Here is a 27,645-nt window from a genome sequence, read left to right on the forward strand (position 1 = left end):
AGCCAATGTACCACTCATAATAGAGTCCTAACTAGATTATAAAGAGACTAATCACACAATAATGACTCCATGCAATGGAAGGAGAAACTTGACACAAACATAAGATTATTGAATTATTAGATATGTATACAAAAGCTCAAATTATAGCCTTGATCTAGGCATCTCACATAGTGATTGATGTCATGAGTAAGCCAACTCCACATTGTGGTTGGGAGTAGGAATATGTGTACAAGGAGCTCATGGTTGAAAATGTGAGGAAACTGCTCTAATATAATTAAAAAATGAGCACTCAAGTAGTGTGTGATAAACTCGTGAAGTTTTTGGGGACATAATGTGTATAGTTGATGAGATGCCTCATTGATGACCCAATGCCATGTTTCGCATCATTAAGAATGAGAGCTGAGCCAGATGGAGGCAATAGTGTGCTCGAGCATGTAATGGTGGGTGTAGTTTCCTCTTTCAAAGAAGATGGTATTGTAGTTGAAGGCAATATATGTGGTGTAATGTAAGAACCGTGAACCTCCAGACCTTTGGACTCTATGGAAGCATCATGAAGCAAGTGTAATGCATCACATCTTCCAAACCATGTCTAGATGTCTTGCATCCATCCCAAACTTAATATTGTGCTTTTGCGTATCTTTTGGACTTGTTTACTTGCTACCCATGCAATTGTCGAAAGTTGATGTGAAGGGTTTTGCCACATCTTAATCATATACCCCACGATTGGCTCCATGCACATATGGGAAGTGATCCGAACTCAAGAAGTAAGAGCATGTAGGGTGTTTGTGTCTTGACTCAGAGAAAGTTTGTAAGAAAATTCTTTTTCAAAGGAGATTTAGAGCTATCACCCTATACAACTCCATAAAGAAGCACTAGTGTCACCAAGGTGTCAAAGAAATATTTCTTGGGAACCCAACATCTAACCTCTCTTGCATTACATATGTTCTCAAATGCATATATATATATATATATATATATATATATATATAGAGAGAGAGAGAGAGAGAGAGAGAGAGAGAGAGAGAGAGAGAGAGCTATTAGTTTCAATATATTTTCATTGTCCATCTTGGAGGCCTCTTATGAATAGATTTCTTCCTCCCTGGTTCTTTGTGAAGGATTGCTTCTAGCTATGCCCCTCTTGCTTCGTGTAACCTTGTTGTTGAAATAGATTTTTTTTGATTTTATTGTGCATGAGAAATCAGCAACATCATGTTGATTCATAATCATGTATATTCCTCCATGAGAATAAAAGTAGAGTTGGTGCCTAGTACCTCCCACCATCCTAGTGGAGAGGAGAGAAAGCTATGTAGAATGTGATCACGGCTAAAAATTTGAGAGAACCCACTCGAAAAAACTAAGTACTCAAGTAGGATATGATGCTCAATCTCTTGAACTTGCAAGGTGCATTGTGTGCATACATGAGCTCTTCCTCAGAACCTCTTTCTTAAAGGTTGAGAAGAGAAGTTTCAACGTTGTAGAACAATCCCAAAAGATCTCAAATCTCAAAACTTGTTGCTCAAGAGGGAATCGGGATAACCAATCTACCACACTTGGGTGATAGAAGCTTATTCCAATTTCCTTTAAGTGTGTGTGTGTGTGTGTGTGTGTGTGTGAGAGAGAGAGAGAGAGAGAGAGAGAGAGAGAGAGAGAGATTTATCATCGTCTAAACTCAATTAGGACCTATACGACTAGATGAAACGTGTCTTCCTCACTCCATTTTAAGATGATCAATGAGTCCCAACACTTCAGGACTATGGATATGACATTGGCAATTGAGAATCCATGGTGTGAATGGGAGAGAAAGCTATGTAGAATGTGATCATACCTAAAAATGTGAGAACCCACTTGAATGAGATAAAAAACTAAGCACTCAAGTAGGATACAATTCTCAATCTCTTGAACTTTCAAGGTGCATTGTGTGCATACATAAGTTCAAGCGTTACCAATATATCAAAGAGATATTTCTTGAGAATCCAACATTTGATATCCCCTACTCCACATGTTATCAAAGGCACAATGGGCTCTCTACGCAACTTCAAGACGACGCATGGCACTTTCACAAATGCCACGTCATTTGTGATTGGTTGGAACCTCAAGGCCAAGGTACTTGAAACTTTGTATTACTTCAGGTGGCTCTTGACTATCCACAATGCATGGTTTGTCCTTGTTGAGAGTTTTCGCAAGCATAACCTTTGTCAAATAACCTTGGTCTTTCCATCAAACCTCCTTGCAAGCAAACTCAAAGATGGTCACTACCTTTTGTGCATCTTCTCGAGTATAAGCCAAAGGACTACATCTACATCTTCTCGAGTATAAGCCAAAGGACTACATCTACATATAGGAACAACATGATCAAAACATTACCAATAAAGACTTCCTCAATCCCTTCATTCATTTACTCAAGAACCTGTACTCCCAAACTCATCAATGGATAGACTAAAGAGAGTTGGTGAAAGTAGACACCCTTGCTTAGCACCAATAATGCTTGAGAAAATTTTCAAAATTTCCTCTCCCAAGAATACTCGAATCACTTAAAACACATGAAAACGGATGCATGTATGCACTTAGTTCTTCCATGCATCTCCAGATTCTTTTGAGGTATGAGTTTGATGGAAGGCTACTTGCCCATGGCACATATGCAAAGAGAAGAGGAGGAAGAGAAGAAGAAGATAATTCTTACTGTCGAAGGAACAAAACCAAGAGACCTTAATGAACTATCTAAAGTCTTGAACACAAGACCTGGTCCTCGAGATGGAAATGCAATAACCACTCGACAACACTTGAGAGAGAGAGAGAGAGAGAGAGGGGGGGGGCAAGGGATTCTTCTTTGTCTAAATGCAAGAAGTAGAGTGCAATGCATTCATATTATAAATAAACAATCTGAATAACAGCCAGAAGCAGCCTCTTAGTAAAAGAATTGTGCTTTAAAGCTTTTCATTTGTATTCCGTGCTGGCTTATTTTCTTTTGGAGCTTAATTTAATGAGCAGATAAAGGCTGTGTTGCCTTCATCAGCCACTCCAGTTCAGATCCTGAGAGGAGAGGACTCAGATGCATTCGGCAATCTCGGTGATAATCATCGACCCAATCTCTTTCTGTTGTTGATAATAGGGACTCGTCAATCAGCTTCTTCTGAAAAGGAACCTGAAAGGACCAAAGTATTAGGACAACAATGAAGCGTAAATGAGCTTAGGGTTTAGGGTGCTAGTTTATTATGAGTAGAACATGTGGTATATTAAACTCAATCTTCATCATAACATACAGAATCGCACAGTCTTTGTTCCATTTTGCAAGTTTACTTCTGTGTCCTTGCATCAAGCTATCCCAGGCATGAGATGATCCCAAAAGCAAACAAACAACTCGATGACCATGTTAGAAGGTTTTTCAAGGCTCTGTATTTAAGGGTATGACCAAAACACACGGGTCACAGATCACATCAACTTGAAGGAAGGTAGTAGGCATATCGTGAAACGACTTTGGCGACTCCCTGTGGTTCAGCAGGATATGATGCTGGCATAGGTAAGGAAACTTTTGAGTGTAGGCTTTATTTATCCAATTAAAGATTTAGAGTGGGTCTCTTCAGTGGTGGTGACACCAAAGAAGAACGGTAAGATTTGTTTAGAAGTACCACAAAAGTCTCTTGAAGATGCTTTAGATCCTTAAGAGTACCGTTAGTCAAAAATGAATTATGGCACCATACTTCGTATGGAAGGATTTGAATAAAGAGAGCATCATGGTATTTTGCATCACCATGTTTCATGTTAAAACGTCCCTTTAGGAGTTTCCCCTCTAATAAACTTTGGTTCATCATATGCAGACATCAAGATATATCTTGACAAAATGTAGGAAAAGTCTACTTTGTGCATCTTTGCATCATGCTACTTAACGCATGAGAAGATCCCAAAAGCGACCAGATGAGTTTGACATGATAAAACGTAGTTGTAATCCACGATATGCAGACATCAAAGTTTATTTTTTGATAAAGCCCAGGGCTCATACATATCAGTTTATAGACAAAATGTAGTCAGCCCAAAAAACAAAACAAGCAAAAAAACGGCTAAAGAATTTAAGACAGCCTACCCAAAAATAAAGGTTAGTATTTCTAAGGGTATGTCTGTGTATGTGTGAAAGAGAGGAAAAAAAGGGGGGGGGGGGGGGGGGAGATGATCAAGAAATGAGTTCAAAAGCAAAGAGAATGGTCTTTGTTGTTTTCAATCTCAAGATCGGGCATTAAAGAAGAAACAATAATTTAAAGATATCCACTTAAAACCATCATTTCTTATCTCCAACGCTAAAAAAACCCAACCAAACACCAAGGCTGTTGCCAATGGCAGGCCAAAAAGACAGACAGATCCATCATGAATAGTAGTGACTAATCCCAACAAAACTCTACTCTTTCACCTACCCAAGTAATGTGCTCGAATGCAAGATACCCCTTGTCTGCAAAGTTGAAATCTGTGGAGGCTTCTTTCACAATCAGAACATTCTCAAGCCTGATTCCAAACTTCCCATCTTCATAATAACCTGGTTCTGTCATGCAATTATGCAGCAAATGAAAAAGTAGGTTAAAATTTGTCAAATCACATGCCCCTTGTGACACAAACAACGAACATCTTGCAAACTTGCTCTGTGATTTAAATATGAAAAAGAATTCCAGCACGAAGGATACAGACACAAATAATAATCAGAAAGAATTCCAGTACGAAGGATACAGACACAATAATAATCAGAAAGAATTCCAGCACGAAGGATACAGACACAATAAGAATGAGAAACTTGCTCTGTGATTTAAATATGAAAAAGAAGTCGAGCACGAAGGATACAGACACAATAATAATCAGAACAGAGTCAGGAGAGTTGCTCGCACACTTTTTGAGAGCAGGAGATCAGAGGAGTAAATGTTTGTTCTTGGCGAGGTGAAGAATGGACAGCCGAGACGGGAGTATGGGCACCCTTTCTGATCTGACTAGCAATGGTTCTACTTTGCACTGCTGCATCCTTTCTATGGAAGTGATAAACCAACAACCTAACAACAACAAACTACCTCCCCTTGCCGCCACAAAACACACATAGGCACACCCCAAAAAAGGGGAGAATTACTCAAATGCCCTTGAAATTTTGGGAAATTCCCAAAATATCTCTCATTTCAAAAACCTCAAAAATACCCCTGATAGGTAAATTTTACCAAATATACCCATTTTTAAAGCTTGAGTTTTACCAGAATTCCAGAAACACCCAGGTCATTATGTTTTGCAACTCTCCATAGGAAAATAGTTCTCCCCCGGTAGAAGAGGACAGAAGCAGGATATTTGATGGTATTGTAGGCTCTCAGGATGAAACAGTTCATTATTAGCAAAAACGAATGCCAGTATTTGTGATGTTTCTAAGACTTTTAAAAGATATATCTCTACTATCAAGAAGGATAAACAATGTGAAAACTGGAGCATCCAATCAAAAATTGGTACAATATGATCCTAAAAAATTTCAAAATTTCAGGGTGTTTTTGAGAATTTCCACAAAATACAGGGCTATTTTGATGACTTTACACGAACAGACATCAACTTACCATCAGTGACAGTCATTGAATTCTGAAGAGCAACATTTCGAGCTTGAGGACGAAAACTTATCAAATGTGGACCTATGGAACCATAGGGAAGGAGTCAATATGCTGTCTTCATGAAGCCTTTTGGACAAAATCAAAACCCTAGCATATGTGTTAACGCAAGCCCTAGAAGCATATCTATGTACAGTAATGTGTTTCATCCTCATAACATAATTTTGTACCTTCATGAACGTTGAGATATGAGCCCACTCCATGTCCTGTACCATGCCTATAGTCTAGGCCGCTACCCCATAAGGGAATTCTTGCTAAAATATCAAGGGCATGCCCTGCACTTGACAGGAAAGTACACTGTTATTCAATGAATAAATCGAAGGACAACAATCTTTGAACAATAGAATGAGAAATTTACCATTGGTACCATTTGGAAACACTGCTGTATCTAGGGCTATATGCCCCTTCAGAACCTGTCCACGTGTTTACATATATCATTAAACCTAAACTTGGCACAAGCAAATACCAATGAACAAGAATACCTTAGTATAGCATGATTTTTCATGGGCAGAAGGTTTGCCAAAATGCACGGTCCTTGTGATGTCCGTTGTACCATCCAGATACTGAAATTAATGAGAGACCTTTGATGTTCCTTGTTACAAAAAAAAACTCTAAAGAGAAACTCAACTGAGATACCTGTCCTCCAGAATCACATAGATAGATGCTCTCTGGTTCCATTTCTGCACATGTGTCGGCATTTGGTACGTAATGGATGATGGCTGCATTTGCACCGACTGAAGATATAGTCTCAAAGCTGGGACCCATAAATAGCTGTTTTCAAATCAAGTAATTGTTGAAACTTAAAAGTAAAATCAAAGCCAATCAACATCTTGTACATATCCCCTTTTTAAATAGCATGTTAAGGCACTCAAACTACCACCACTAATGCTCGATTTCAAGTATCTTTCTCTAAGGCAACTTCACCTGTCCACAACTATCAATGTCTGTAAAAAAGCATAAAAAAGGGGTTTTGCGAGGGTTGTTGGGCACAAGCAATTTAAAACAATGTTTCCATTCAAGTCGTCGGAGAGGTCATTAACCTTTGCTTTCGATGGCTAACTTACCTTGGAATTGGTTATTTAAAAGGCCTTCCTATGGATTGCATTCCGAATGAATGAATGCATGAGTTTAACCCATCTCGCCATTCAACCCCTAAGGTAAAAAAAACGTCCATGAGGTGCTGCTTGAACCACCCATAGGAAGATGCAATAACCAAGACGAGTAGCAAAGTACACCAAAATATCTGTGAATTCCAGTTGGTACAATCAACAAGTGCCACTCATCAGGAAGGGGGCTGCAATGGCTAAAGAATGGAGAAGCTCAGCCAGTAAAAGATCAGCTGAACTTGCTGAGCTGCACAAAAGCTTTTGGGTCATGACTACCCGAGAAGAGCTGCATATAGTCTGCAGGTAATAGTTGAAAGTTCCCAGTCACCCTGAGTTGGCACGTGGAAAAGAGCCCTGATTATGCTCGGAGTTGATTTCTGGGTGTCACTTATTGAAGTAGAAGACTTTTAATGTACTTTTGTGCACAAGTTGTAAATAGCAGATAAAAATGTTGCTTTAAAAGCCAGTGCCTGTAAGTTAAAGGCTAGGGCTCAGTTGCAAACTCAAATATAGAGTGCATGGTCCCACAAACAATTGTTAGCTCTATATTGATTATCTATTAAAAAATATATTGTGAGGGGCACTCGACTTGAGGGCCAATCTTCTACGCCTCTCCCGTGTCGATTGCAAAGTAAAAGAGTGAATTTTTCTGTTTAGTTTCAATTTCTCAGTTGCAGTTCGTGTGTTCAAGTGGATCAACCAATCAGCCGTTGATTACAGAGGCTAACTTCTCCCACTACAAGCATTGCATACCACCCTATTTTGGGAGTGGAATGAACCTGTCATGTAGGCCATCATGGCCCCATGAGCTCTAGTGGTTTTGTCCATGTCCCCAGGCCGCATAAGAATGTTGCTCCAATACCCCATGCTGCACACATGACATGACCCATGCCAAACAAGCACATAAAATAGCAAAACGCAAAGACATCTGACTCACCTCCTAGCCATAGAGGCTAACTAGCTTACCCCCAAGCTTGGGAGCCTATAACTATTTTGGCCTAGTGCCACACCTCAAAGACTAGAATCTTGCTACTACCAGATTGAAATGCATTTCAGATGGCAATATTTATGCCCTCCTGCAATCTGATGTGTGGATTGTGCAGAATGATAATCAGCTGTGGTCACTCTCCAAGTCATCCTTGTGGTGGCAATGACCATTGTCTAGCATTTGGCAGAGTCATCTACCCCTGAAGGAACGTATTTTCTTGTGGTGCTGCTTAGTGGGAGCTCTACTTGTTGGCAGCTTATTGCATGCACGACATATTGCGCCTTCTCGCTGCCTAAGATGCCATGAAGCTGAGAAGACTGTGCCACACTTATTGTGGGGTTGTCACTGCTCCAGATGCTTCATTCGGCAAGTGTTGGCTGCTCTTCGGCTGCGTTTTACTTCCGGCATTTTTTACAGACGGTTTTGGCTTTTTTGGGTGCTCCAGTCTCTGCAATCTCAATTAACGGTGTTTTTCATTGGTCAGATTTTGGGTTCTGTGGGCCATCTGGCACCATAGGAATTCATAAATGTTTCAAGGCACTGATGTTGACCCCTTTCCCTATTTCAAATTGTTGCTTGGTCAAGCGCTGCATTTTTCTCATGATGTTGGGGACATCACTCTTGATGCCTGCAGGATTTACTTTTGACTGTTTCTAGCCTTCGGAGCCTCATGGTGCTCCACTTTTTGTATCTTATATTTTGCGTGGGTTTTCCTTGCTTCGAGGTTTCCCACCTATAAATTCCATCACCAAAATTTACAAAGAAAAAGTGTGTGCGTGTGTATCTTTTATTTTGCACGGGTTTTCCTTGCTTTGAGGTTTCCCTCCTCTAAATTCCATCAACAAGATTTACAAAAGAAAAAGTATGTGTGTGTGTGTGAGAGAGAGAGAGAGAACGAAATGTTAGCCACTAGAGTGTCAAAAAGCCACAGCTTTGTTCGAGGTTCCTGAAACTGAACCTGCGAACACATCCCTCCCAAGGCTGCATAAGCTCTCATCAATCTAGTCTCTACTGCTCTCCTCAATGAAAACACCGTCCACTGAAGACTACCCCAAGATAGGTGTACGCATCTGTATACTCCACTGTCTCCTGGCATATGTAAATGTGGGTGCTGACCTCCTGGCCCACTGTGGTGTGGTGTTAAACACCATAACCTTGGTTTTCCCCAGGTTAACAAACAATCCACTATCATGGGCAAATGTGTACAAAGCATCTAAATGATGTTGCATCCCCTCCGGAGAGTCAGAAATCAACACAATATCATTAGCATATAACAATAGTGGGATCCATGTCCCTTCCAACTGTGTTCCTCTATCCCTCTCAATGTAGTCAGCAACCTCATCCACATACATGCCAAATAGTGTAGGAGATAGCGGGAAGCCCTGTTTCACACCGATAGTGGATTGAACCAAATCAGAAATCCCGTCTAGAGTGCGTACATGCCCCACTATTGACCTGTATAGAGCCGTGATCCCCCAAATCAACTTCTATGGGTATCCCCATCTCCTGCAGTCTGCGCATCAATCTAGCTCTGGGCACTGTTTCAAAGGCTTGCGGAAATCCACAAAACAACAATAGAGCCGTCTCCCACGTGATCTTCCTTCCTCAACAATGGCTCTGAGTGTCAGAATATGATCAAAAGTAGAGAAACCTTTCCTGAAACCGGCCTGTCCTGCTGCTCGTATACACACTCTCTGCCCATCTACTTAACTGCTGCTCAAGGATGGATGCCTACAACCGTGCCAATGTGTGTCCAATCATGATAGTGCGGTAGTTCCTAGGCTCCATGGAGTCCCCTCACTAGAAGATATGTATGAAAGTGGACAAACTCCAAGTATCAGGTAGGCCCTCACACATGGCACAATTGAGCATCACTGCTAGAAGCTCTGCAAGCAAATCTCTAGCATGTATAAAATGCTCTGCTACTAGGCCATCGTGATCATATGCTCTCCTAGTCCTCATCCTGTCAATGGCCTTCTTTACCATCTCGGCGGTAAAGAAAGCACGTGTGTGTGGGCATGGCTCTGGCGGATCTGGAAGGGGTGGCTGCGCCAAGACTGTGTAGAGAGATGATACATACTGACCCCATACCTCCGTAGAAGTGATGATTCGTGGGGGAGAATGCCCATGGAAGAGTCGCCATGCCTCGCCTGAATCCTGGCTCAAAAATAGATGGTATAAATCTTGCTCTAATCGAGCTAGAAACGCCCTTTTCTTCCGTCAAACCAAACACTGAGAAGCAATCCGTGACTGCCTGTGAGTGATGATTCCTAGAAGTACCTTACTCTGAAGTCGGGCTCTGGACCCTCTACACTCCTCATCATCAGCTATTCTGAGGTATGCACCCAGAACGTCGTCGCTGCCCAGGCTCAGTGTGTGGGTATGCCTCTGCTGCTGCATCCTGTACTGTCTGTCAATATATAAATGAGGTCCTCTAGAGGTCTCCCCGGATCCTCTGTGTATAAGCGTCTGTAGATACCATCTATTTAGACAAAATCAGTCTCCGAAGTAAAAGTGTATCGTGTATGCGTAGATGTCTCTGCCAGTCTGGATTTGCTAAACTGGAATGAGATGGTAAACTTGAGGAGGGCATGATCTACAGCTACCCCAATAGGCTTGCACCCGACTGTAAAGTCCTAGATAGAGGGTATGAAACTGGGTTGAGACAAAACATAATCCACTATGCTAGCCCCATGTCTATGAGGAAAAAAAGTGAACTCACTGGACATTGGAAATCTTTGTAGGCCATTCAAGATGGCCAATCCATGTGCAGTCCCCATATCTGTCAGATATCTCCCATATCTAGTGTGCTCCTCATCCTGTGAACAACGGGGCAATCCCATATCATTGACATCCAATTCTCTCAATATTTCCTCTGAGATACTGTAGAAAGCTCTCTTGACCGCCTTGGCATTAAAGTCTTCGAGAAGAATGACATCTCCATCCCTAGAGAACTCCCATATGTCCTCATCAAATATCATGTAGGGTGACTGCCCCTTGGGCGAAGCATAATGAGATGTGCTGGGGGAAAAATAGCATATTACAATGAAGAGTGGCCTCCCTGTCTCCGCTCTCACTCTAATCCACATATATCTGGCCCACATAGAGAGAGAGAGAAATGAAATGTTATATTAAACGTCTTCAAAAGGCCAAAATGACCTATGAGACCAAACTGATACAATCCTCATGGATCTAGTCCAAAGACTAAAATCGTCGGACTGGAATCATCATCAATGCCCAAAGATGCCCGACATTGGGCGTTGTCTGAGAAAGTATTGCATTGGTCGCTGAAGAGCTTCGTCAATGTCCGCCTCTGCAAATAGTCATCTACCCATACCAGCATGCGGTGTCCCCCTGTAGCGCTAGCTATCGGGATGACTCAAGGGCTAGCCGATCATATCTGTATCTGGGGAGATCCCATACATTATGCATGAAGGAAATTGATCTAGTAAGGGCCTCAACTACAAGAGGGGGGGCAGCTAGCTCGGCTCGAATAATCTCATGTAGCATTGAGGCCCTAGTTCGAATTAGCTGAGAGATCATAGAGACCAGAGGCCTCTCCATACATCTCCATTCATCAGTGCTACCAGATCTTCCATGGTGGTCCACTGAGGGTCCCCAAATCTGAACCCCATAAAGCATAGCTGAAGCCACTAGAGTGTCAAAAAGCCACAGCTTTGTTCGAGGTTCCTGAAACTAAACCTGCGAACACATCTTCTCTAATCCTCCCAAGGCTACATAAGCTCTCGTCAATCTAGTCTTTGCTGCTCTCCTCAATGAAAACACCGGTCCACTGAAGACTACCCCAAGATAAGTGTATGCATCTGTATACTCCACCGTCTCCTGGCCGTATGTAAAAGTGGGTGCTGACCTCCTGACCCATTGTGGTGTGGTGTTAAACACCATAACCTTGGTTTTTCCAAGGTTAACAGACAATCCACTATCGTGGGCAAATGTTTACAAAGCATCTAAATGATGCTGCATCCCCTCCGGAGAGTTTGAAATCAACACAATATCATCAACATATAACAATAATGGGATCCATGTCCCTACCAATTATGCTCCTCTATCACCATCCCTCTCAATGTAGTCAGCAACCTCATCCACATACATGCCAAATAGTGTAGGCGATAGCGGGCAGCCCTGTTTCACCCAATAGTGAAGTGAACCAAATAAGAAATCCCCTCTGGAGTGCGTACATGCCCCATTCTTGACTTGTATAGATCTGTGATCCCCCAAACCAACTCTTTGGGTACCCCCATGTCCTACAGTCTGCGCATCAATTTAGCTCTAGGCACTGTATCGAAGGCTTTGCGGAAGTCCACAAAGCAACAATAGAGCCGTTTCCCACGTGATCTCCCCTCCTCAATAATGGCTCTTAAGTGTCCGAATATGATCAAGAGTAGAGAAACCTCTTCTAGAACCCGCCTGTCTTGCTGCCCGTACACCTCCTCTCTCTGCCCATCTACTATTGCTGCTCAAGGATGGATGCGTACAACCGTGTCAATGTAAGTCTAATCATGATAGTGCGGTAATTCCCAAGCTCCATAGGGTCCCTTGACTTAAAGATAGGTACGATAGTGGACAAACTCCAAGTATCAGGTAGGCCTTGCACATGGCCCGGTTGAACATCACTGCTAGAAGCTTTGCGAGCAGATCTTTGGCATGTATAAAATGCTCTGCTACCAGGCCATTGTGATCATATGCTCTCCTAGTCTTCATCTTGTTAATGGCTTTCTTTACCATCTCGGCAATAAAGAAAGCACATGTGTGTGGGCATGGCTTCGACGGATCAGGAAGAGGTGGCTGCTTGAGACTGTGTAGAGAGATGATGCATACTAACCCCATACCTCTATAGAAGTTATGACTGGTGGGGGAGAGTGCTCATGGAAGAGTCGCCATGCCTCGCCTTAATCGTGTCTCAAAAAAAACTGATATAAATCCTGTTCTAGTAGAGCTAGAAACTCCCTCTTCTTCTGTCATACCAAACGCCCTCTTCTGCAGTCGTACCAAACACCGAGAAGCAATCCGCGACTCCCTGTGAGTAATGACCCCTACAGGTACCTCTCTGTGAAGTCGGGCTCTAGTCTCTCTACACTCCTCGTCATACCAGCTATTCTGGGGTATGCTCCCAGAACGTCGTCGCTGCCCAGGCTCAGTGTGTGGGTATGCATCTACTGCTGCATCCTGTAGTCTCTCTCAATATATATGTGAGATCCCCTAGAGGTCTCCGTGGATCCTCTGTACATAAGCGTCTGTAAATACCATCTATGTAGACAGAATCAATCTCCGAAGTAAAAGTGTATCGTGTATGCATAGATGTTTGTGTCAGTCGACCTGTGCTGAACTGGATTGAGACGGAGATATATTTACTAGGAGAGGGGTGAAAATGGGAGAAGAAGGAAGAGGATGTTGTGAGGGAGAAGCGGCGGACTCGTCACGAGGAGTGGAAGTAGACATTGGCATAGTAGAGCAAGGAATGGATGTAGAAGAAGAGCGTCCTGAAAGATGTGTCACCCTAGTCTGTTGGCTCTTTGACCTTGGCAATGATCGTAGAGACTCGACTCAGTTTTTAACCACCTTGGCTTTGATCTTCTTTTTCTTCTTTACTCCCTGCTTAGTCTCACTAGTTAGAGATTTTCTTTTCCCAATTCGCAGCACTGGTTGAGTATCCTCATCCACTTGGGCAGAGGTTACATGAATATTTATTACCCACGCCAAAAGAGGTGCTGCAAAACATTTGAAGCTCAACTGCACACATTGCACCTGGGCCCGAAATTGTTTGGCCTGAGATTGTAAGGATGTAAAGAGAATCTGGTGGAATCCACAGGGTAAGGTGTTTATCAAACAGTAGAGGCCGTCTAAGTGGAAGAATGTAGTGGGTAGGTCACACTTCCCCTTATTTGCTTTTGCTTCTCTGGCTAGAAAATAGTACCTAAAGATGGCAAGGAGCTGTTTGTTTCTTTCGTAGTCGGGGTGATCCATGCTGAGCAACTCTTGACATGCTTGAATGGTTGCATCCTTGGACAACTGAGAAAAAGTGTGTGTGACCGGTTTCACCGCTGGAAAGGTGGTCATACCCATGGCATGGCCAAGCCGTGTAGGAGTGAGTTTGTGGCCCCTTACCTTGGGAAGTTTTTCAAAAGTTCGCGGATCATCTCAACAAGGACTGTGGTTGGTAGATCGCTCGCAGCCAGTGCTGTGAGACCTAGACTCTGTAGCTGAGCATTGGAAAGGACCTCGCGCAGAGATGGTCGAGGCGGCTGTAGAAAAAAATCCTAGGAGAAGGTTGAGCGGTTTTTCGATGTTGAAGGCCTCCTTATCTCATGAGTGATGACTTGACTTTTGCCTTTGCTTTGAATCCCCTTCTACGGTTCCGGGTGATCACTGGAAGCATCCGAATCATAGTCAGCTTCAGAATCCGACGTTGAGTCTGCTGCTGAGGCATTGTAGCTTTCATCACTGGGTCACTTGAGGTGAATGCTTCGAGGCCTTTGCTACTGTTATCTGAGTCATCACTCCTTGATTTTGCAGCCACAACTGGCTTTTTGCGCAAAGTTGCCTTTTGCACTTGCTTGCTGGTACCTGCCATATCAATCAATTCTAGCGAAGAGAGAGGAAAAGCGTTGGGGTAACAAAATAAGCAAGGGGCGCTTGATGTGTAGGGACGATGGAAGAAGACGGGCGGGTAGGGTCGAGGGAGAGGGTCGATGGAGAGCGTCCGATACTGTATTTTTTTGGCAAGGGAATAGGGTAGGGACTAATTAGGGAACGAGCGAGGAGTGTGGATAGGTTCGAGGTTATAGGGTAGAGGCAAGGAGATTAGGTGATAGGGTAGGGACGAGGGGTGAGGTTAGGTTAGGGGTGAGGGCGTGGAAATAGGTGAGGGGCGAGACCACAAGGGACGAGGGTGGGTGGTGAGGGGCGAGTGGCACGAGGTAGGAGGGTAGGTTAGGGAGGGGCAAGAGATAAGGGTAGGGGCGAGGGGGATGAGGGTAGGGGCGAGAGAAGGGGAGATGCGAGGGTAGGTTAGGGAGGGCAAGGGATAAGGGTAGGGGCGAGAGATAAGGGTAGGGGCAAGGGGGATGAGGGTAGCGGCGAGAGAAGGGGAGATAGGGGTGAGGGGACTGGGTAGAGTGACTAGTGAGAAGGGTAGGGGCGAGGGGGATGAGGGTAGGGGCGAGAGAAGGTGAGATAGGGGCGAGGGGATTAGGTAGAGGAACTAGTGAGAAGGGTAGGGGCGAGGGAGGGGTGGTGAGGGGCGAGGGCACAAGGGATGAGGATAGGGGCGAAAGATGGCAGGTGAGGGCGAGTGGGGAGGGTAGGGGCGAGGGAGGTAGAAATTGTTAAATCTGATAAATTGTTGCCTTCTAAACGTGAAGTAGAATGTTTTCCAGTTTCCAGTAGCTGTGAATTTGTACACCAACTCTCCAAGAATTCCACCTATTTCTATCTGTAAGTTCTTGTGAAGAGCATCCATAAAAGGAAAGGAAAGGTTGCATGCTACACAGCATAGCTAGGGGAAAAGAAGGTTAGATTGCGATGTTGACCATGGCTACCCAACAAATCTTGAATTCCACATGTAAGATGAATGGGAAAAGACACAGTGATACAACAACTAGCATATTCTAAAAAAAAAGAACACCATGAGGGAAAGCAGCAATGCGGTTAAGATGAGAAAGCGTCGAGAAGGCTCCATGAGAAGAGAGAAATACCCAATTAAATATGAAGAGATTGAGACCTCAGTAACTCAATAAATAGATGATGCAATTAACCCCCAAGCAAAATGTAACTATGAAAGAATACGCTTCACTGATTGATTTGACAGAGAGCAAGAATCCACTAAAAAACTCGGGGGACAGAAGACAGACATTCCAATAGGGCGAGACGAGAGACAGAGGCAGACCCCACACCCCCATTGGCATGCAGATTGCCTACTCGCAGAGATCTTGTGTTGAATTCAAAGGGTGCTATTGCTTCCAAACCGAAGGCTAATTGAAATGGGGTGTGATTGGTTGTGGCTTTGAAGAAAGTTCGGTATTCCCAAAGGGTGCCGTGGATATCTTGAGCCCAAGACGCCGGATGGAGATGACATGCTTTCCGCAGAAGGGCTATCAGAACCTTGTTGGTGCTCTCAGCCTGCCCATTTGCTCTAGGGTAATAGAAACAAGACTTACGATGAAAAATCTTGTAGTTGGCGAGCAAGGTTAAAATCATTTCATTAACAAAGTGACTGCCCCTATCACTGGTGATCTCCAGGGGATATCCAAACCTGCGCAAAATATTTTCATACAGAAACTTGGCTACAGTATTGCCAGTGCAATCAGTTGTCACCAGTACTTCTGCCCACTTGGTTGCATAATCTGTAGCCACCAATATATATTCCGGTTACCTGGTTAGGCCGGAGGAGCAATTGGACGCACAAAATCCATGCCCCATCGCTCAAAGAGCAGCCATGCCATAGAGACACGGTTGGATTGCTTGCTTGGTTTAGGTCCACAGTGTTAAAACACATCACATACTTTCACATAGGCAATTGCATCTCAAAAAGCATAGGGCCACCATAGACCACTCTGTAGAATCTTCTGGGCGGTGATGTGACCAGGGTAATGGCCACCAGTGATCATCCTCCAGAATATTCTAAACTTCATGAGGAGAGACACACCGTCTCAGAACACCATCTGGTCTTGACTTGTAAAGCTGGTCTCCAATCAGAGTGAATGGCCTAGACTTTAAAAGAAATCTTCTCTTCTGCAGTGGAGACGCATTCTCAGGGTACAAAACAGTAGACAGCAAATGTAAGACATCGCCGTACCATTTCGGAGTGGTATCCACCTTGAAGAGACTGCTATCTAGAAAGTCATCTGCAACCCTTGTTGCTTCTTCACCTGTTGGAATGCGAGAGAGGTGGTCAGCAAGGACATGATGTTTGCCGGGTCTGAGTACCACTTCGAAATCAAACTCTTGATATAAGAGTAGCCATCTCCATACTCGACCTGCAACTTGCGGCTTATTAAGCAGATAGCGCAGGGCATGGTGATCAGTAATAATTATGAAGTGGACCCCTAATAAATAATAGCGAAATTTTTGGATAGCATATACAATAGCCAAACCTTCCCTTTCTGTGGTGCTATAGTTGCGCTCTACTTTGGTGAGCAGGCGACTTGCATAGTGTACAAGGCGATCCACGGTGTACTCCTTACTAGGCTGAGTCAACACAGCACCCACAACCAATTGACTGGCATTAGTATGCACATGAAAAGGGATGGACCAATCGGGAACCACTACAATAGGTGCTTCACTGAGGCGTTTTTTGAGGTATGCAAATGCTTCAGCCTCAGGTTTTGACCATTGGAAGGGTATAGTAGCACTAGTGAGTCGAGTCAATGGTTGAGTCACGGTTCACCTATACATACATGTGTATAAACCCGTGATGATATCTATATGGCCTACAATGCTCTGAACGCCATTTTTTTTTCGAGAAAAAGATCCTTCTATTAGTTAATGAAATTGCCCATAGGGCTACAACCACCTCTACAAGAGAGGGCTACAACAATCATGATGGGGAGACTCTCCCAATGAAAAAACAGCATATGTACAATGAGGCTAAATCAAGAGATGGGAGGAGGGAAAAGCCACACAGGTGGACGGTAGTGCCATCTGAGCACACCCTGGACCATGGTGAAAAAAGGCCCAGGGCGCCAGAGTCGAAGGAAAGCCTCTCTGTGCTCCCTCATGCAGTCGGAGCTGCCCTGGAGTCTCTCGAACTGTCCTTTGAGAGTATGGATCAGCTCTAGCCAAAGGTCCCGAACAGTCTCTGCTGGTGGTACAAGGCGAGCCTCGAAGATGCGGAAGCAACGGGCCCGCCACATGAACCAAGAGTGTCAGGCCGCAGATGAGCTCCCAACACTCCTCTCTCTCACTGTACCACTCCTGTGGAGTAAGCTGTGTAGCAAGTTGGAGTGTAGATTAACCCCCCTGCATCACTATCATCCTGCTGGTAGAAGATACCTCAAACTGAAGTGCCGGGCCCGTGAAAGTGGACCAAGTAGCTGCCCCGCAAGTGTATTGCCGAGCTGTGGCAAGAGGTGGCATCAGCCGAAGAACACGAAGCTAAACCTGCTGTGCTAGAGGACAGTCACAAGCTGCACATGCTGCCGAGAGACCACTATGTACAAGCCAGCTCCCAACTGCTGTAGATCAGTGTGCAATCAGTTACTGGAACAAAGTGACTCGCCTGGATTGTCTGGAGTCCCACAACCTCTCCCAAAAAGCTGCCAAGAACTAAGCTGTGAGACCCTCCTCCTGCCAAATAGGTGCTGCAGCAGGACGAGCCTCTCTCTGTGCTGCGAGTATGTGACATCCCAGTCGAACAGTGTACTGAAAGAAAGGGACGCCTGGATGGTCTGATGAGAAGAAAGGGTCCCTCCAAAACCACTCTCTAGGATCCCACTGAACTCATGCCAGTTGACAGCTCTCCCAAGCCCACAGTCTCCAATGGCCACACTCTCAAGAGCTGCTGGGTCAGGATCTATGACACAAGTCCTCCCACAGATGCCCACCACTCGGATCCTCTGAAAACAGCACTCTGCCACCTGTGGGGCCTCTACTGAAACTCGGTGTAAGCATCCCTCACCCTGTAGCTCGAAAAACAGGGAGGGTACAGTCTCTGAGCAGGCCTGAATTGAGATGAGAACCTCCAGTCGCGTGAAGGCCCCCATCCATCTGGGCGCTACTGACTTGAGAGGTGTGAGCCACTCAGCTGGTACTGTGTCTGAGATGTTCTGACACATGCTCTGCACCCCTCTCATGCCTTGTAGCTGCGAGTATGCGATGTCCCAGTTGAACAGTGTACTGAAAGAAAGGGTCCCTTCAAAACCACTCTCCAGGACCCCACTAAACTCATGCCAGTGGAAAACTCTCCCAAGCCCACAGTCTCCAGTGGCCATACTCTCAAGAGTTGCTAGGTTAGGATCTATGACACAAGTCCTCCCACAGATGCCCACCACTTGGATCCTCTAAACAGCACTCTGCCACCTGTGGGGCCTCTATTGAAACTCGGTGTAAGCGTCCCTCACCCTGTAGCTCGAAAAACAGGGAGGGTACAGTCTCTGAGCAGGCCCGAACTAAGATGAGAACCTCCAGTCGCGTGAAGGCCCCCATCCATCTGGGCGCTACTGACTTGAGAGGTGTGAGCCACTCAGCTTGTACTGCCTCTGAGATGTTCTGACACATGCTCTGTACCCCTCTCATGCCTTGTAGCTGGATGCCTTGAAGCTCCTCTGACAAGCTTGAAAACTGTAGCCAGTTACCTAAAGTGCATGCTGGACCCTCTGCCATGGGACCCGAGGAAACATGAGGCCGACTACCAACCAAGTGGCCTCTCTGAGTGCTAACCATGGGGTTCCAAACAAGAGGTTGTCTCAGGCGCTCCTCCGTGCAAGTAGGCTGACGTTGCTCTAGGCATCTCCGCAACTGCTCCCAGGATCGGAGCAGACTCACATCGAAGCGGTCCTCCAGTCTCCTGCTCAAGCCAACTCTGCGCATCTCTGTGAAAATCCATCTGGTCCAAGGTCGCCAGGGGCCTCCAACCTGAGGCACTCTAGCACTAAGCCGCTGAAGCAAGAACTCCTTCCAGGGCTCCTCTCCTGGAAGAAGTCCTCTGACGATAAACTTCCCTAGAAGGGCTCTGCTTTGCTCTGCTGGGTCTATGATTACCAACCCTCCCTGACAACAAGGAAGAATGATGACCTGCCATGCTACTCTGGTCCGGGCTATCTGAGTGTCACACCTTGACCAAAGGAAGTTCCTGATCAACCTCTCTACCTAGCTGATGCAAGAACTCGAAAAGATCCAACAAGAAGTGATGTACCACATAGTAGCCAACAACACCTGGTTAGCCACTACAACTCTGCATGCCAGAGAAAGTCGTGTGGAGCTCCAATGTAACAACTTCCTCTTAATTGACAGGAGGAGGGGAGAAATATGCTACTCGGGAGACAAGTCCAAGCCAACGTGACAGCCCAATTATTGAACTGCAGTCCCTGGGGGAATCCATCTGAAACCCTCACCTCGCATCCAATCAAGCGTAGGAGTACTACCAACTGAGAAAGCCACTGTCTTTCTCCAGTTGATCAATGCGCCTGATGCACAACAAAAAGTCTCAAGAGCTTGCTCACCTATGATGGCCTCCTGGCCATCCAAGTACAAGGTTGAGTCGTCTACAAACTCATCATCAAGTAGCTCATCTACCCGAATAGGGAGCGCTAAGCCACACACATCCTGCTGTGAAACCAAAAACCTGCTCATTGCCTCAGCATAGAACAGAAAGAGGAAGGGCAAGAGGGCAGCACTATCTGACCGAACCCGTGAGCATTAAACGATCACCTCTACCTCCTGACAACAATACCTGATTGTTTGCCCATTTGTATAGAGCTAACACACCTCTGATCCAAGCATCTGAGAAGCCCATCCTGCGTAGAGTGCCCTCGAAAAAGTCCGAGTCAACTCTATCGTAGGCCTTCTCAAATTCGAGAAGAAGAATCACGAGATCCTCACCACGGAGCCGCGCGAGGGCAGAAGCCTCCCAGTAGTAAAGATGTTGTCAAGGATACTACGCTCCTTGACAAAACTTGTTTGTGTCCCATGTATAATGCTCTGTAGAAGTGGCTGAATCCTCAAACTCAAGATCCTTGGCAAGAATTTTGTGGGATGAGTTGAGGATGGTGATGGGTCGCCATTGTCGAATCTCATCCAAGGAGCCACCCTCCTTGGGAATGGGTTGATGGGAGGTGGTAACTTCAAGATGGCCACTATCTTTTCTGGGTCAGGCGCTAAACCTTTAGCAGACACCACATGGCCTAGAAGTGTGCTCTCAGTGACCAAAAAATGACATTTGTTCGGATTGAGCTTCAGGCGTGCCTCTCTGCACCTGAGGAAGACAGCAGAGAGTTGAGCAAGGTGCTCCTCTAGATTTTCCACTGCGGTTGAACATTGAGCATCTGAAAAAGTCAAAAAATCGTCAATGAAGATGCGAAGATGATTCGTAAGCAAGGGACAGAATATGAGATATACTGTGCGATTGAAGGAAGATGGAGCATTTTTCAACCCCAAAAGCCGTTTTGATCTGATCCCCTGGATGAATGCCAAGCTGATTGTATCCACTGAAACCATCCATGAAACTGTACAATACATGCCCTGCTACATCTTCAAGCACACGCTCAGTGAAAGGTGTGGGAAAACCGTATGGGATAGTTACCTTGTTCAGAGCGCGATAATCTACGCACACACGGACTTTATTGGACTGCTTCTTAGGCGCTATCACCATGGGTGATAACCACTCAGAGTGCTCCACAGGTACAATGATTCCTGCCTCTTGCATTTTTTTCTAGATTCTGCATACTTTGGGTTGAGCTTGTAAGCTCGGAGGGCTTAGCCCCTTCAACCAAAGGAATAGTATGGACACCCAATTCTGGTGGGAGTCCTTCCAAATCCTTGTAGGACCAAGCAAAGACATCTTTCAAAGAGTGCATGAAAGAGATTACCTGATCGAGTAGCGCGGGATGCTCCCATAACCAAGCTGCTAAGAGGATGTGTTGAGGGTTGTCAGGGTCGCCCAGGTTGACTTCTTTAACCGGGTCAGGTGTAGCTGGAGAGGGCGCCTTAGAAGATGAAGAGTGAGCTGCCTCTTGGAGCTTCGAGACATCATGGGCTGGTGTTTGATCGATTGGAGACTCCGCATACTCCTCCTGTAACCATCATGGTGGAAGCTCCTCGAAGGGTAAGTCTTCAAACACAACAGAGTGCTTTTGAGTGGGCGGGGCGTCAGACCGAGGGGATGTTAAAGGAAGAGGTGGAACGTTGGCGAACTCATGCAAAGGAGATCTCTTTCGCCGACGACTACCATCAGAGGAACACTTGAATCATGGTCATTAGGGACTAGCATACTTGCTTCTGGGACTGGCACACTTTCTTCTGTACGACTTGGGTCACTGGTGTTAGCCTGAGGATCCGGGAGAGAGAGTGTATCCACAAGTGAGGCTTGAACAGAGACCACATAGCACGGCATTGATGTGGTAGCTTCCAACCACTGCAGCAGGTCTTCGTCAGACCGGTCATGTGGGGTAGGCTGCTCGAGGTCGGGACTGTACTGACAACGAGCTGTGATGAACTACTGGATCCATACCTCCTTCAAGTCGAATTGGTTGCATGGGGGAGCCAGGAGTAAGTGCCTCAGTGTGCCGCAACCATGGTCTACCAATAAGCAAAGGAAATCCTCCCTCCACCTGGGGAAGACTGACCACCACAAAATCCAAGCTAAAGGTGAAGTCTTGGACCTTCAGAGGCACCTTTTCTACTATGCCCAATGGATAGACTGTCCTCTGGTCGGCCAATGTGATAGTGAATGGAGCAGGGCGGGTAGGCTGCAAACCTAAAGCCAACATAGTGAACTATGGCATCAGATTGATCCCAAAACCACCATCGACTATGACGCCGGAGAATTGATGCCCAAGAATAGATACAGTGGGACGAGGACTTTTGTAATCAGTGAGAGGTGTTGCTCGATAGGAAATCATGTAAGACAGGGCTGTACGGGGAGGTGCTCGCCACTAGGCCCTGCACCCGGGTACAGAGACTGAATGACTGAGAGGGTGTCACTTCTGAGGGTTGCATCGAGTCGGAGCATATCGTAAAGGGATACTTGCTGAAAGGTGTTCTTCAAGATTGCTTCCGCTGTGGGCTTAGCTTCTGTGATCTACGCTTCCTCTAGAACTTTGACCTGTTGCAAGTCAGCCACTGCTTCCAAGAAGGCTCCATCAATGTCCGATAGCATAGAGACTTGCCTGCTCTTAGCACCAATGAAAGGCTCGTCAGTTGGGTCAGGTTGTGGAAGTGGAGATGGACGAGATGGACCTGTTGGCAAGCTGAGACCAAGAGTTGCTCTTTGTACCCGATTGAGGATGCAAGCGGGCTCCCCCACTTGTGGCCTAGCCGTATAAGTAGCACGTGATGGTTGAGGGATGGTGTTCACTGCGATCACATTGATCTTTGGGAATGTGAATTCTTGTCGGTTTTGAGTTGGGCCTGAAGATGAGGATGCCCTTTACTTGGGACAATCCTTACTGTAGTGGTCCTTAGACTCTGGACAATGACGGCAAGGAGGAGACCCTTCAAGTAAAGGACACTTGCTTTGGTAATGCCCATATTCTCCACATCTGTAGCATAAGATGGGCCTATTTGATGGACGAAATGGGGGACGAGGTGGTCTTTGCTCTTGTGGCATGGAGTTGGAGGCTGATGTGTAGAAGCTCTTAGGGGCTAAGGTAGCATGGGTATAAAAATTTTGAGACGGAAAAGTACTTGACATACCTTGGACAGTAGAAGTATTGAGCAAAGGTGGCATGTAATTTGGATGGCCATAGGGGGAAACCATATTGGATGTTGGTGCTAGCCCTTGCTGGAGGGAAGGACCGAGACTTTGTTGTATTTGCCGCAATCCCTTGATAAAGTAGCAATCCTTTTCTTCATGTCCAGACTTTTCGCAAAAGTGGCAATAAGCACGGAGGGCACAATCCTTTGGAGGGTGTCCTGGAGAGCGGCATGAGCTGCACCATATCATAGCCTTAGTCTCCTGCTGAGACCTAAGCTCTTCTAGCTCTCTCTTGATTTGATCCAAAGCCTCGTGATGTGGGGGACTTCTCCTGTCTAAGAGAGATTGATTTCTCCTCTTGAGGAGCACGTTGTAGTTTTAGGGCTTCAAGTTCCCTACGTAGAGAAGTCAAAGGGTCAGATGGACTCTCCAAGAGTACAGAGGCAGTCTCTACCTAAGAAGAGTCGGTAAACAACTTCCTTGCCCCCTCTATCCTAGTAGCAGCTTCAACAAACTCCTCCAAGGTGGCATCAAATTGGAGATTCTCTCTCAGTTTTTGCTGAGAAGTCTTTGGAAGCTCTACCCATTTCTTGACCATGAACTCACCTGATGGCCGAGGAAGCTTGGCGACCAGAGACTTCATTCGGGTCATGAGTTCTACAAAAGTCTCTTAGGGCAGAAGCAGCAGGTAGGCCAACTCATCCAGAACCTTTTCTTGGAAACCGCCTGGTCTGAAAGCTTCACAAAATTGTTGTCTTAATGTAGCCCAAGTAGTAAAGTGGTTCTTTGCAAACTGACTGTACCACTTGTCTGCTAATCCATCCAAGGTAGATGGGAAGAGTACTAAGTAGGCATCTTCTCGGTTGAGGCCACGACCTCTGCAGAGAGAAACAAACCTCCGGGCATGGTCGTCAGCATCCTCTGTGGAGAGACCTTTGAAAGTCAGAAACTTAATATTCACCTTAGCTAGAACACTTGTGAGCTCTTCCATGGCTGTCTGTGCAGGGGCTTGTTGCACTGAAGCTTGCTGTAACACAGTGGGTGAGAAGCTTATTGATGTGGGTGATTGGGGAGGTGTAGAACTCGTTGAGGGAGAAGGTAGGGGTAATGGGGCTGGTGGACTTCTGCTTGGCACCAAGGGTTGACGCTTCCTGTGGTACTATTTTAGGGGACTTAGTAGTGGGCTTTATTGCTCTTTTGACTACCTTGTAGTAACCACAAGCCCACCCAAGCCTTGAGCACGAAGACCTTCACTTACTGGACCAGACTCCACTAGACCAAGGCGAGTGACTAGACCACCTCCTCGTTAGACCTGGACGAGAGAGGTCTAGACCCAGCTTACTTTGGCTAGACCTGGACGAGAGAGGACTTTAAACTTCTCTTGTGTTTTGAATAGGTGTTCCGCCCATGAAGAGGTTGTTCGTGCCTTCCGCTCTTCTTCCTCCTCAAGACTTTTCACCTGCTCCTTAATGCTTTCAAGCTCCCTTATCATTAAGGGTTCTCCTCGGGATATTTTTGCAAGCTGCGAGGTCTCCCTTAAGTGCTTTGATCAGTGGATCCTTTTCATTCATGCTTTCTGTTACCATATACATGTGGTAGTGATGTGTGTGAACACACTAGGACCGCCGGGGCATTTTTTCCCTCTTTAGGAGGTTTTTTCCCCCATGCATTGTATATACGCCCATCACTCTAGGGCTATCTATCTTTCCATTGCACACTAAGTAATACACTCTCTATTGTGTGCCTTGAGCTTCCTTCATCTTCTCCAAGCTGTGTGTGTGTTTCTCTGCAACTCTAATTCCAACAATTGGTATCAGAGCAGGTCACGTCCTCCCGGGGTTAGTCGCCAGCTGCTCCAGCACACGCTTGCTCACTTTCTCCGATTTCAGTGAGCTTTGGCGAGCGTTCGAAGGTCGACAAATATTTTGGGAGGGGTCGAAGAGCTTGGTCTGCTCAAAATTTTGATTTGGGCTCATTTCGGCCTCCGTTTCCACTACAGGCAGTACTGCACAAGCTATTTCGTCATTTTGTGCAGAATTTCTGTCAGTGCTGTTTTTTGCATAACAGGTGCCTTATAGTCTTCTACGGTTTGTGCTATATAGCACAGGTTCTTCCCGCTCCATTTCTCCTATTTTCGGGCAGTTTTCACATCAGGTGCAGCATTTACCATGGCTGACAACAACAATACAGATGTGTTCAAGATGTTTGCTGCTGAGGACAGGTTGGATGGGGACAACTACCCTATGTGGGCTTATATGATGCAACATGTTCTTGTGTCAAAGGGTGTCTGAAACATTGTGCAGGGCATTGATGTACGTCCTGGTTCTAAGGATGTAGACGATGTTGAGGATGTTGCAGGTATTGCTGCAAGGATTGCAGCTGTTAGAGTTGTTTTGCCTACGGCAGAACAAGCTCGTTGGGATGTTAAGGATGCGCAGGCTCATGCATTGATTGCGTTGTCTGTGAAGCGCACCATTGTTCCTCACATCCGTTCAGCAAAATCTGCAAAACAGGCTTGGGATATTCTAGCAGGTCTTTATGCAAGCCGCAATGAGGCTAAAATTGCTTTGCTACGTAAAGAGCTGGAGTCGAAGATTATGCATGAGGAGGATGATATGGACACTTTTCTTGCTAGTGTCAAGGATATCAATGAGTAGCTTATTTCTGTAGATGAAGTCATTTCAGACAGTTCCCTTGTGCAGACTGTTCTTGATGCCTTACCAGATTCCTACCAGACTTTTGCTAGTACTTGGAGACTGATGACCCAAGGAAATCCAGAAGTTGTCAAGTTTGATGCATTATGCACATTGCTGTTGCAAGAGTCATTGTCTAGAAAAAACAGGACTAGACAGCGTGCAGTTGAACAGGCTTTTATTGCTTCTCAAAGAAAGGGTGGTAACAGCAATGCAGCCACTTCTTATGGTTCTGCTGCGAGTGGCAAAAATTATGTTCCTAATGCTTCTACTGGCAGCAATTCATCTGGAAATTCTGGTGATAAGGGCAAAAAGAAGATGCGTTGCCATTATTGTAAAGCCAATGATCACTTGATCAAGTCGTGTCCTAAGTTGAAGGCCAAAGAGGCTAAGAAGAAAGAGGGTGGTTCCACTGCAAATGTTGGTTCCACTACAAATGCAGCCATTGTTGAGTCTTCTGTGAAAGGAGACTGTGTTGCTGATGTTGATGCAGAATGGGCTTTTAGCGCAGAGTGCACTTACAATCTTGCTGTCCATGATGCATGCTTGTCAGTTGTTGCAGATTCACATGTGTAGTATTTCGACAGTGGTGCTACAAAGCACATTACCTCACATCGTGAATTGTTTACCTCTCTCGAGTCTGTCCCTCATGGGAATTCAATCACTTGTGCCAACAATGCCTCTTATCCAGTTCAGGGAGTTGGAAAGATTGTGCTCACTGCTGCTAATGGCAGTTCCTTCACACTTGTTGATGCACTTTATGTACCTGGGATCAAGAAGAATCTCTTGTCTGTATCCGCACTTGCCAGACTTGGACTTGTAGTCAAATTTGTGGATGACAGATGTACAGTTCATGATCTCAGTTTTGGTGATGAAATTGTTGCATCTGGGCTTTTGTGCCATGGGCTGTATAAGCTCACTTTGTATGACAAGTGTGGACAAAACTTTGCAAATGCTGTTGCAGATTCAAGGGCTATTTCAGATACAAAACTTTGGCATGCACGTTTTGGTCATCTGAATTTTGCAAGTTTGCTGTGTTTGTAGAAATCTGATATGGTTGCTTCTTTGCCACCTCTTGAAGCACCTGTCAAACATGTTTGTGAAGGCTGTATTTTGGGTAAGATGCAACGTTCTAAATTTCCAAAGGATGGTTCAGTTCGGGCCACATGCAGGTTGCAGCTTGTGCATAGTGATGTTTGTGGGCCCATGCAAACTCCGTCCTTGGGCAATGACCTGTACTTCGTGACTTTCATTGATGATTACTCCAGGCATGCATGGGTATTCCGCTTAAAGCGAAGTCCGAAGTTTTTATATGCTTCAAACAATTTCTGGCTATGGCTGAAAATGTCTCGAAATGTACTATGGGCACCCTCCGTTCCGATCGAGGGGGGGAGTATATGTCTCATGAATTTAATGCATTTCGGGCAAGTCGTGGGATAAAACACCAATGTACAGTGCCTTATACGCCTCAGCAAAATGGTGTTGCTGAGAGGAAAAACAGGTCACTGATGGAAATGGCACGATGTATGGTCAAAAGTCAAGCTTTACTGCATTCTTTTTGGCTTGAGGCCATCATGTGTGCCACTTATGTACTTAATAGGTGTCCTACGAAAGCTTTACAGTCTATTACTCCATATGAAGCATGGCATGATAGAAAGCCTTCTATTGAGCACATGCGTGTTTTTGGCTGTTTGGCATATGCTTTGGTGCCACAAGTGCAGCGCAGAAAATTGGATGATAAGGCTGTCAAATGTATTTTTGTTGGTTATAGTGCTGAAAGCAAAGGTTACAGTTGTATCATCCGCAAACAAAACGTATTCTGGTTTCTCGGGATGTAGTGTTTGTGGAAGATTCTGTTCAGCCCTTGCTGTCATGT

General features: G+C 45.4%; 1 protein-coding gene across 1 annotated transcript in view; it reads right to left on the bottom strand.

The window, feature by feature from the left end:
• Positions 1–2,845: 2,845 nt before the first annotated feature.
• LOC147459827 (aminopeptidase P1-like) overlaps positions 2,846–27,645 on the bottom strand; it is a 213,488-nt gene continuing 188,688 nt past the window's right edge. Inside the window, exons 10-16 of the mRNA XM_086511028.1 lie at positions 6,249–6,383; positions 6,095–6,175; positions 5,971–6,025; positions 5,783–5,887; positions 5,565–5,636; positions 4,404–4,528; positions 2,846–3,142 (exon numbers count right to left, since the gene is read on the bottom strand). Of these exons, the coding sequence (XP_086367154.1) occupies positions 2,978–3,142; positions 4,404–4,528; positions 5,565–5,636; positions 5,783–5,887; positions 5,971–6,025; positions 6,095–6,175; positions 6,249–6,383 (738 nt within the window). The 3' untranslated portion in view covers positions 2,846–2,977. The remainder of the gene's footprint in view (positions 3,143–4,403; positions 4,529–5,564; positions 5,637–5,782; positions 5,888–5,970; positions 6,026–6,094; positions 6,176–6,248; positions 6,384–27,645) is intronic.

Source organism: Adiantum capillus-veneris, chromosome 4 (genome assembly GCF_014529385.1).
Source record: "Adiantum capillus-veneris isolate H3 chromosome 4, ASM1452938v2, whole genome shotgun sequence".
Lineage (NCBI taxonomy): Eukaryota > Viridiplantae > Streptophyta > Polypodiopsida > Polypodiales > Pteridaceae > Adiantum > Adiantum capillus-veneris.